The 12,434-nt window shown below is 39.4% G+C and overlaps 1 protein-coding gene across 4 annotated transcripts in view; it reads right to left on the reverse strand.

Annotated features, from left to right (window-relative positions):
* DGKB (diacylglycerol kinase beta) overlaps nt 1-12,434 on the reverse strand; it is a 345,124-nt gene that overhangs the window by 13,578 nt on the left and 319,112 nt on the right. For all 4 annotated transcript variants that reach the window (XM_070729086.1, XM_070729085.1, XM_070729084.1 and 1 more), the window contains 2 exons: nt 10,772-10,892; nt 5,579-5,639 (listed from right to left, as the gene is read on the reverse strand). In XM_070729086.1, the coding sequence (XP_070585187.1) occupies nt 5,579-5,639; nt 10,772-10,892 (182 nt within the window). The remainder of the gene's footprint in view (nt 1-5,578; nt 5,640-10,771; nt 10,893-12,434) is intronic.

Consider the following 12,434-nt stretch of genomic DNA (forward strand, 5'->3'; position numbering starts at 1 on the left):
TATTATCTTGTACCAGAACAGTAAAAAGAGGAGAAATCCGTGTCCCCTGCCACAGCTGCAAGCCTCCTCAATCTGAGTATTGTATTGGCAGTTCTGTGTTAGCAAAAACTTCAGAAGAGAAGGATTTAGGGGTAGTGATTTCTGACAGTCTCAAAATGGGTGAACAGTGTGGTCAGGTGGTAGGGTAAGCAAGTAGGATGCTTGGCTGCATAGCTAGAGGTATAACAAGCAGGAAGAGGGCAATTATGATCCCTCTATATAGAGTGCTGGTGAGACCACATTTGGAATACTGTGTTCAGTTCTGGAGACCTCACCTACAAAAAGATATTGACAAAATTGAATGGGTCCAAATACAGGCTACAAGAATGGTGGAAGGTCTTAAGCATAAAACATATCAGGAAAGACTTAATGAACTCAATCTGTATAGTCTTGAGGACAGAAGGAAAAGGGGGGACATGATCGAAACATTTAAATATGTTAAAGGGTTAAATAAGGTCCAGGAGGGAAGTGTTTTTAATAGGAAAGTGAATATAAGAACAAGGGGACACAATCTGAAATTAGTTGGGGGAAAGATCAAAAGTAACGTGAGAAAATATTATTTTACTGAAAGAGTAGTAGATCCTTGGAACAAACTTCCAGCAGACGTGGTTGATAAATCCACAATAACTGAATTTAAACATGCCTGGGATAAACATATATCCTAAGATAAAATACAGAAAATAGTATAAAGGCAGACTAGATGGATCACGAAGTCTTTTTCTGCCATCAGTCTTCTATGTTTCTATGTTTCTATCTGTGATACCTCGTTGTGCTGAGTTATCTGACAGGGAAAAGTTGATCTTGTACCAGAACGGAAAGGGTAAAATAAAAAATAAAAATAAATGATAAGAAAAAAATAAGAAAAAGGATAAATAATGATCAGGAAAACGGTAATACTACATTATATTGTATGTTTGGGATTATTGTGTCTACTTTACTTGACTAACGTGTCACCTGCAACCTTAAATACTCAAAGAACCATTTGGATTTGTTTCCCACAGGAAAAAAACTACTGGGAGCTATAAATCCTGGGTAGGCATGGTCAACTCACTCCCAATCACATGATCACCCTAGCCACGCCTACCCAACCACTCATTAGGACAGAGAACCAGGAACCATAAAACACTTCTCTCTCCTTCCCTCTCTTTCTCTCTCCCCCTCTCTCTGTATCTATGTCTCTCTCCCCCTCTCACTCTTTCCCCCTTTCTTACTCTCTCTAACTCTCTATGACTCTTTCTCTCCCCTTCCCCGTCTCTATATTTTATTATTTATTTATTTATTTTATTTGTCATACAAATATATTATTGTATTGTAGTATGTTTAACATAATATAAGTATAAAGTAGAGATGGAAAAGATAAAAAAGACATTAGGACAGGAACGGTAGGCACAATGGTGCACTTATGTACACCCCTTACAGACCTCTTAGAAAAGGGGGAGAGGTCTATTGTAGATAATGTAAGGTTGAAGATTTTGGGATTGGGGGAAGAAACAACAGAGTCTGGTAGTGAATTCCAGGCATTGACCACTCTTGCTGAAATTGTATTTTCTGCAGTCTAGTTTGGAGCGATTTACATTTAGTTTGTATCTATTGCATGCTCTTGTGTTGTTGTTGTTAAAGGTGAAGTAGTCGCCAGCAGGGAGTACATTGTGGTGTATGATTTTATGAACAACAGTTACATCAGTTCAGAGGCAGTGTAGCTGTAAATTTTCTAAACATAGTAATTGAAGTCTGCAGGAGTAAGGTAATTTGTTGCGTGAGGAGGAGTGGAGGACTCTTCTTGTGAAGTATTTCTGAACTCCTTCAATTGTATTAATGTCTGTTATGCAGTGAGGATTCCATACAGGTGAGCTGTATTCAAGAATTGGTCTGACAAATGTTTTGTATGCTCTGGTTAGTAGTTCTTTGTAGTAAATCTCTGGTAGCAGATTTCTAAGAGGTCTGTAAGGGGCGTGCATAAGTGCACTTATGTGCCTAATGTCCCTGTCCTATTGTCTTATTATCCTTTCTATTACTACGTTCTATTTATGTTATGTTAATATGTACTATAATACTATACTTGTTTGACAAATAAAATAAATAAAATAAATAAATAAAAATAAATAGAAGAGGATAAGGACAGGAGGAAGAGAAAGAGGGAAACCTCCAGCATTGCTTGTGCTCATTCCTCAGCCAGACTGAATTTCAAAAAAGAAGAAAGAAAAGGAGTAGTGAAGAGCCTCAAAAAGAGCTCACTGGGCTTTCCGAGAGAATGAGAAGAAACACAGAAACAGAGAACAAGTAAGTGTGTGAAAGAGATACAGGTACATACACACACATATACACAGAGAGAAACATTGAGAAACACACACAAACACACACACATACAGGGAGACCAGTTGACCAGTGAGCGTCTTTGATGAGGGCACTGTAGCCTTCTCTGAGTTTGACCCCTGGGATGGATCTGTGAAGTTCCTTGGGGCCAGCCCCCTTTTCCCACTACCCTGTGCTTTTTAAATCCATGGATGTGTAGTGTGGGCTCATCCTCCTTTCCATTGCTAGTCCTCCCAGATCCCATTCCCACTGTCACAGCTCTCATTTTAGTGAGGCCTGTGTTGGTTGTGGCTCGGTTGGACCAGTTTATTGAAGTGGAGAGCAAGTTGCGCATCTCCCCAAGTGACCGAGGCATGTGGAAGTGATGTGCCGGTGCCTGGAGGCTGTCGGGGCCTGGATGGGTGTCAACAGACTCAAACTCAACCCGGATAAGACGGAGTGGCTGTGGGTTCTGCCTCCCAAGGACAATCCCATCTGTCCGTCCATCACCCTGGGGGGGGAATTATTGACCCCCTCAGAGAGGGTCCGCAACTTGGGCGTCCTCCTCGATCCACAGCTCACATTAGAAAACCATCTCTCAGCTGTGGCGAGGGGGGCGTTTGCCCAGGTTCGCCTGGTGCACCAGTTGCGGCCCTATCTGGACCGGGACTCATTGCTCACAGTCACTCATGCCCTCATCACCTCGAGGTTCGACTACTGTAATGCTCTCTACATGTGGCTACCTTTGAAAAGTGTTCGGAAACTTCAGATCGTGCAGAATGCAGCTGCGAGAGCAGTCATGGGCTTACCTAGGTACGCCCATGTTTCACCAACACTCCGCAGTCTGCATTGGCTGCCGATCAATTTCCGGTCACAATTCAAAGTGTTGGTTATGACCTTTAAAGCCCTTCATGGCATCGGACCAGAATATCTCCGAGACCGCCTCCTGCCGCACGAATCCCAGCGACCGATTAGGTCCCACAGAGTGGGCCTTCTCCGGGTTCCGTCAACCAAACAATGCCGGTTGGCGGGTCCCAGGGGAAGAGCCTTCTCTGTGGCGGCACCGGCTCTCTGGAACCAGCTCCCCCCAGAGATTAGAACTGCCCCTACTCTTCCTGCCTTCCGAAAACTCCTCAAAACCCACCTTTGTCGTCAGGCATGGGGAAACTAAACATCTCCCCTGGGCACGTCAATTTATGCATGGTATGCTTGTGTGTGTGTCTGTTATCATATGGGGTTTCTTTTCTTAAATCGTTAAATTTTAATTAATTGGATTGTTGTGACTGTTTTTACATGTTGTGAGCCGCCCCGAGTCTTCGGAGAGGGGCGGCATACAAGTCCAACAAATAAATAAATAAATGTCCAGCACCAAAAAGCATCAGAAGAAGCTCCAGTACGAGTGAGGCACTGAAGAATCAGTCCCAGCCACTTCTCCATCTTCAACCGTTGCCCTTACCTTCTAAGGCCAGATGAGGAGTGATGGGGAGGGGAAGGGCCAGCTAGTGATGGGACAGGAAGGTGCAGTAGAGGGCCCAAAGAGCCACAAGTGGCTCTGGAGCTGCAGGTTACCAAGACCCACTCTACCCAAAGACTTGTATAGGCTCTTTCCACACTTATGCTGCCTTTTTATTTATTTTTTTACTAAATTGGGACATATGTATCTTCCGGTATCTACTAAATTGCTCATAGTGATTCCATCAACATTTGTTGTGAATCATAATTTTTTCCGGAGATGCTTACAATACTGTAGCCATTTCTTTTTTTCCCCTCTAGCTTTTATAGTCCTTGGATAAATGGCCACTTTTTTCACAGGTTTGACAACTACAGTTAGTGGACTCCAAATTCCCAGTGAGTCAACACAATTCCACCTGGTCTCTAGGCAACAAATTGTGCTTAAAGGTTAGTATTAGTTATCCTTGTTTTTCAATTTTACCATAATTCCTGTGCCTCCCCTACTTCTTTTTGTGATTATGGAGAACAGTAACTATTCTGTTTGCCTTAGGCTGATTCAGGCACCTTTAGTTTTCCAAATGAAAAGGAAAAAAATCAATTCCATCTACAACTGCTTCTCTGTTCAGCTTTTATAGCCCTTAATTCATGGGTTGACCTGGGGGGTGGATGGGTCTTAAGGGAACAGGGCATTAGCAGCCTAGGTGCTTGCTATTTTGAGGCTGCTGGTACTCTCACAATTGGACACACTGAATTATCTACTGTTGCTTTTATCTCTCTTTTGTGGTTGGATTTATTTATATTCTACCTAAATTATTATTTAATTATAACTCATAGGGAATTCTTAGGGAATTTTTTTACATTGATGTATATTAATTGGTTGAAAGATGGCATAGGAAGTATATTTAAAGCATAGTATGATCTTTTTTTAAAAACCATGCTTTCAGATACATATCAAATTATCTGTTTGATCCTGTAAATGTTGCTAATTTATTTATTTCAGGTTCTTCTTCACATCTCATAATCAGATATGTGATTGGCTATTGTACAAAGAATCTTTTCTTAATGATCACACTAAGACTGTGGATATTTCTGTTCAGAAAGTCATACTTTCATTAGAAGAATTTTCCTTTGCCTGGTTATTGATGTTTTCATGCAAAATTCACTTAACTTGCTTGTCTGAAATTGTACTATTTAGTGTCCTTTTTCTTAAAGGTATTTCCAATTATCATCTTTAAAAACATTTGATATTTTGTTATTTTAACCATCTTGTTCTTTCTTGAGTGTTCTTTTTAAAATAAAGGTGGAACATCAATTTGAAATTATCAACACAAAAATGCAACCATCTGTGATTGCATTCAGTTCCATTTTGTGTGAACACTTGGTGACAAACTTGGGTGTAATATGTGAATTGGCTGTAATGGATTTAATCTGATTTCCTATTTCTTTTATAAAGAGTACATTATAATAGAGACATCTCCCATTGTTTCTGCATCATGATTACATTTCCTTGATTATTTAATCAAGGCCTGACATAGTCTTTCAGAACCATGAACTGTTTGTATAAAATCAGTTTAAAAAGTTGAATGGGCAGAAATATTTATTGAGCATTCTTTTATCAAAGTGCAACTGAAAACTTTTACATACTGAATCATACAAAAGGAGGTAATGAATGCAATTGTGTATTGTGCTGCATAAATCATTCTTACTGAAATGTGCAAGATTTCAGGATCATAGAATAAGCACTAATTTTATTAGATTTATCAGCTTATTGAATATATGAGCAAGACAAACTTACTGTACAAGGTGTTTGCATCCATGGTTCCCCATCAATCTGCATAGGCAGAGATTTGCTAGTCCTAATGCAAGAAAATATAGGAATGCAGAGAAAATAAATCAAGGGCATATTTAAAATGTCACATCTGACATGGAAAATGGTATAGTGTAATGTCACATTCATGGTTGAAAAATGAGGCATATACATCTTTTTAAACATATAGTATGTGTATATTTCCCAATTCCACAATAAACCCATAATTCATTTTTTAAAAAATCAAATACAAGCATGATTAACAATTTTGGCTCAAGTTACTCTTAGTTAACTTTGCCATATGGTAAATTAGCAATTTGTTTCAACAGGTCTCCAACAGGCATGTTTCCAGGAGATATCTGAGCCAACATATTTGTCAAATCATTCACAGAATAAAAGAATCACAGAGTGGGAAAGAACTATTGAAGACACTAAATTCAACGCAATGCTCAATGCCAGAATCCAGATTAAAGCATCCCTAAAAATTATATTGGAATTCCTGTTAGAATATAACTAATAAAAACAGCTCACCATTTCCCATGCAAATTATTTCACTATTGAATTGTTCTTACCATTTGTTCTGTCTGGGTTCCCCCAGACCTCAACACCAACTGGAAAAAACAGCCAGACACTCTGGTAAAAGCCAAAAGTATTTTATAACTGGAAAAAATAAGCACAGAGGAAAACCTGTTCTTTCCAACAGACAGGATATAATATGGTACAGCAGGGTCCTGATGTCCAGACAATACAGCAAGCTTCTTGCTGGCACCCCCCCCCCCCCCAAGGTTTCAATAGTCAAAAGGCACAAACCAGGATTCCAAGACACCAAAGTTCACAGTCAGGTCCCACGACTCTCAAAGATAAAACTCCACAAGCCAGGAAGGGTGGGTCTGCCTTTTAGCCTTTCCCAAGAGCACCACACCCAAACCCAGCTGCTGCCACTTTAATGCTTAAAGTATCTAGCCAATTGACTCCGTCTCTGATTAGCTCTCCGTTGTCGCAGATCAATTATGGCTTGTGCACTTTCCTCTAAGGAATCCAGGCTGCTTGCTGAGGAGAGCTCCCCCTGGTGGGACTCTGGCTGTCCTCCCTCTTCTTCAGCCTGGGATTCCTCCTCGTCTGTCTGCACCTCCTGTTCCTCAGCCTCTCCCTCTGAGCTGGAAACCGACAGAAGGTCAGCCGTTCCCGGAGGGGCCTCAGACGGAACCACAACACCATTATACCAATACTCCTAAAATTCTCCTAAAACTTGTCTTCCAATAACTTAAAATTCTTTCTTAAACAACTTTTACAAAGTTTTAAAAATATTTATTTCATTATTATTTTTTATTTTGTCAAGCATGATAACAGATACAGGTATATATTTGGTTATTAATACATGAAATGGTTACAAACAAAGGGGGGCATTAAGACAAGGATCATAGGCATGTTGGTGTGCTTAAGCATGCCCCTTATGCAGTCTACAATAATAGAATGCAAGTTCCATGCATTCCTTCCATGCATCTTTTCAGGTATCTGAACAGTCATACAACTTTTCAATCATCTTTCTTTTTCAGGATAAAATGTCCCCAATCTCTCCCTATAATTTTCAGTCTTCTGATTAATAATAATAATAATAATAATAATAATAATAATAATAATAATAATTTATTAGATTTGTATGCCGCCCCTCTCCAAAGACTCGGGGCGGAGTCTTCTCCTTGTCCATATAAATATATAGTGACATATTCATAGAGATGTGTAGAATGGGATAAAATATTCATGATGAGATCTGACCAAAGCAGAATATAATGGAATTATTAATTATTATTTCTTGGGATTTGGAAACAATTGTTTTCTTGATTCACCCTAACAGTGAGTTATTTTTTTAGCAGACTTTGTGTTACTTATTCATATGCAGCTTGTGATTAATTAGGTCCTTTCCACATGTATTAGAATTAAGGTAGCAAGCTCACATTGTATTTGTATGCAATATATATTATTAAATGGATCACTTTATTTATTTATTATTTATTTATTACTTAGATTTGTATGCCGCCCCTCTCCGAAGACTCGGGGCGGCTCACAACATGTAAAAACAAATCATAAGCAATCAGCCAAATTTAAAATATTTAAATATTTAAAAACCCCATATGCTAACAGACACACACACAGACATACCATGCATAAATTAAACGTGCCCAGGGGGAGATGTTCAGTTCCCCCATGCCTGACGGCAAAGGTGGGTTTTAAGGAGTTTACGGAAGGCAGGAAGAGTAGGGGCAGTTCTAATCTCCGGGGGGAGTTGGTTCCAGAGGGCCGGTGCCGCCACAGAGAAGGCTCTTCCCCTGGGGCCCGCCAACCGACATTGTTTAGTTGACGGGACCCGGAGAAGGCCCACTCTGTGGGACCTAATCGGTCGCTGGGATTCGTGCGGCAGGAGGCGGTCTCGGAGATATTCTGGTCCGATGCCATGAAGGGCTTTAAAGGTCATAACCAACACTTTGAATTGTGACCGGAAATTGATCGGCAGCCAATGCAGACTGCGGAGTGATGGTGAAACATGGGCATACCTAGGTAGGCCCATGACTGCTCTCGCAGCTGCATTTTGCACGATCTGAAGTTTCCGAACACTTTTCAAAGGTAGCCCCATGTAGAGAGCATTACAGTAGTCGAACCTCGAGGTGATGAGGGCATGAGTGACTGTGAGCAATGAGTCCCGGTCCAGATAGGGCCGCAACTGGTGCACCAGGCGAACCTGGGCAAACGCCCCCCTCGGCACAGCTGAAAGGTGTTGTTCTAATGTGAGCTGTGGATCGAGGAGGACGCCCAAGTTGCGGACCCTCTCTGAGGGGGTCAATAATTCCACCCCCAGGGTAATGGACGGACAGATGGAATTGTCCTTGGGAGGCAAAACCCACAGCCACTCCGTCTTATCCGGGTTGAGCTTGAGTCTGTTGACACCCATCCAGGCCCCAACAGCCTCCAGGCACCGGCACATCACTTCCACCGCTTCATTGACTGGGCATGGGGTGGAGATGTAAAGCTGGGTATCATCCGCATATTGATGATACCTCACCCATGTCCTTGGATGATCTCGCCCAGCGGTTTCATGTAGATGTTAAATAGCAGGGGGGAGAGGACCGACCCCTGAGGCACCCCACAAGGGAGAGACCTAGGAGTCGACCTCTGTCCCCCCACTAACACCGACTGCGACCGGCCAGAGAGGTAGGAGGAGAACCACTGAAGAACAGTGCCTCCCACCCCCAGCCCCTCCAGCCGGTGCAGAAGGATACCATGGTCGATGGTATTGAAAGCCGCTGAGAGGTCAAGGAGCACCAGGACAGAGGATAAACCCCTGTCCCGGGCCCGCCAGAGATCATCCATCAACGCGACCAAAGCGGTTTCCGTGCTGTAACCGGGCCTGAAACCCGACTGCTGGGGACCTAGATAATCGGCTTCTTCCAAGGACCGTTGGAGCTGGAGTGCCACCACCTTCTCAACAACCTTCCCCATAAAGGGAAGGTTGGAGACTGGACGATAGTTATTAAGCACAGCTGGGTCCAGGGAGGGCTTCTTGAGGAGGGGGCGCACAAGCGCTTCTTTATAGAGTGATGGAAAAACTCCCCTCCCCAAGGAAGCGTTGGTAATCTCCTGGGCCCAGCTCCGTGTCACCTCCCTGCTGGCCGAAACCAACCAGGAGGGACACGGATCCAGTAAACAGGTGGCGGAACTCACAGCTCCAATGGCCTTGTCCACTTCATCAGGTGTCACCAGATCAAACTCTTCCCAGACAGGTGGACAAGTACGTGCCCCAGTCACCTCGACTGACACTTTGTATTTGATTATATTAATTTCTGTCTATTTTCCCATTTACTAAATATTTCTGAATTTTTAGTATTAGTATTAACTATAATAACCAGGCTTGTCTATGCAAATAAACCCAGTCATTGATTTAATCCAATTTTTATTAGATTAATTGAGAAAAATCTGGAAGTATACAAAGCCAAGCATTGATTCTTCTGGTATCCACCTCTGCTGCAGATTTTTAGACATGCCATATGTACCATTATCAAATCTTAAATGGCCAGACTTTATTGAAATGTTGGTATATCGTGTCACAGCATCCCGACAATCTTCTTGGTAGTAAAGAGGTTACTAAATCAGAAAATGTACTCTGAGATAGAGCAACTTATGTTGTGAAGTTTAAAATTATTTTGCTTTTTCTCACTATCTATTACTTTTTTGTCATCTTTAGAGCAGTTACTGTACATTATTGTCCCTTATTTTTATTTTAAACATATTGGGAGTTGTACTGTTTGTTTTTCTTTGCATTTCTGTTAATTTAAAATAATTCAGATTTGAGTTTTCTGCTATTAGTTAAACAGACTATAAATGTATCATTTTTCTTTGGTGACTTGTGCAACTTTTTATTTTTCTCTTTTCACTAAATTTTCTGCAGCCATACTGCTTCTTTTAATTTTTTTTAATTTTTTTAATTTGTTTTTGTTGTTTTGCTTTACTCAATGGAATTGTTTAATCTTTCTTTTTTCCCTTTTTTATACATTTCCACCCACCTTGTATGTTTTTTCCCATTAGCCTTTTCTGCCTTGTATCTTATTTAACCTTAGTTCTGAGCTTACTAGAATTGAATCATTCAATTAATGGGTTGAATATTACACACTGACCTGTCAACACCAACCCATCATGTGAATAACACAGAATAACACATGCATAACACAGGAAAGTTACATCTCAAAATTCAATGGTGTTGTCTTATTTTGTGTCATATTTATTGTAATATTGTGAATATTTTGTGCCAGACAGTTGATTTGACAAAAGAACATGAGCAAGACAAGTTGTATCTGATCAAAAATCTATCACAATATGGCATTTTGTCCAACTTGAAGTGTTTTGAGATAGTTCCATGGTTGCTTCCATTTGGAGATCCATTTCAGTACATTTTGGAATAGAATGGGTGGTTATAAATTATATATAAATTATATATTACTTCTGAATTAATCATTGTGAGGTTCATCCATGATTGCCTTAAAACCTCATTAAAAACATCCAAGCTGTTAAGTATGATTCTGAGTTCTAGAAATGTATTACCTATAGTTGGTAAAACCAGATTACACCTGTTCTGGTTTTTGGTTAACAAAGGCAAATATATATTTTTTCATAGGAAACATTGGTTCTTACCTAATGACAAGAGAAGAACACTGAGAAAGGCGTCTTCCTGCACTTTTCAGTCCAGTATATATTTGCCCCATTTCCATGGCTCCTTCCAGGCCAACCACTTCTACCAATTGATCACTTAGATCTGAAAATAAAACGCAGTTCTACTGAAAACTGTGGGAAAAGCATGAAGTTAATGCAAATAAAATAGAAAGAAAACTGATTTCAACAAAACTATTTCCTTGGATCATAAAAAATAATAGAATCTCTGCATTGCTACCTTTCCACAAATATAATCAGAGATCTCAATAAGCAAAGCATATATTCAGAGTACAAAAAAAAGTTGAACTTTTAAGATTTAAAAAGTCAAACTGAGAATGAGTATGTTCCCTGTGTTAACTGCCTTAACTCTGAACTATTGTTCCTTCAATCTCCTACTATGTCATGATTAAAAACAGAGATTTTATATCCATTTATTAATCACAATTTCAAATCAGAACCAAGCCATAACAGATACGGTTAATAGATGGATTTTAAATAATTCTCAGTGTAAATGTAATGGGAATTTAAATGTGTTGTGTTCTAAGTTAAGTACATTATATCAGGCAAGGGTGATATATCTCTATTCATCCATTTATTGAAAAGATCTTAGTATACTTGGATTAACAAGGTATTTTGCATAAGAAGTGCCTGCCCCCAAAACTGTAACATGCCATTGTGGCTAAATCCTATTCATGCTTTTAAAAGGAAATCTTACTGAATTTATAGGTAAATTGCATATCCAAGTATTTTAATTGATTACATCCCATAGATTTCAATTTGTTTAGAAAAATAGCTTTAATATTAAGTTTTAAAATTTTATTTTTAACTACTCAGAAATAAATTACGCTAAGTCAAGCAAGACTTACTCGTATGTAACCTCATATAAGATTGAAGCATTAGACTGAAAATTTATATTATTTTTAAAAAACTGTTTTGGCATGATTAAGACTAACCAATCACATATTAGAATGACATGAATTTAGACTGTATGATTAAATTAATGAATAAACTCAGATACATGATCACCAAATCTTAAAAACTAGTAATTTAAAACTACACACACATACATACACTTTTTGTTACTGTACTTTTGCTTAAACTTGTTGCCAAGAACAGATGGATAAGGAACAAAAACATTTTATTTCATGTTCATAACTAGTTTTTTTGCTTAAAATTCATGTTTCATAGATTTTCTTAGAAAATATTCTCCAAACTATATAAAAAATACTCAAATACTTGTTACTCATCTATAATCACCTTTATAATTAAGTATAGAAAAAGTAGAAATCCCAATATACTTTTTAAAATAAATGAAAAATCTTCATTTCGCAGATTAAATCTCTGCAAGTGACTGCAAGAAGTCATTTGGATTTAATATACTAGTCCTCCTAAAGTTGTGTATCTGAAATACCAAGGGTCCTTCTGCACTTGCTAGTTCTGCTCTAAATCTTTGCTCACCTTTTGCGGTTCCCCAAATGACGCTGTTTTTGAAATAGGATCCATTGACATCCTTCTAATCTCATCTATGAACGGATGGATAACTGCTTTATCCTACTAGGGGCTGCTTTTGAAACTATAATTGGTTTAAATGCAGTTGCCTACTTGCTGATGGATTGTTCCCAGTTTAGCAGAGCAATACACATTC

This window comes from Erythrolamprus reginae, chromosome Z (genome assembly GCF_031021105.1).
Source record: "Erythrolamprus reginae isolate rEryReg1 chromosome Z, rEryReg1.hap1, whole genome shotgun sequence".
In the NCBI taxonomy this organism is placed as follows: domain Eukaryota; kingdom Metazoa; phylum Chordata; class Lepidosauria; order Squamata; family Dipsadidae; genus Erythrolamprus; species Erythrolamprus reginae.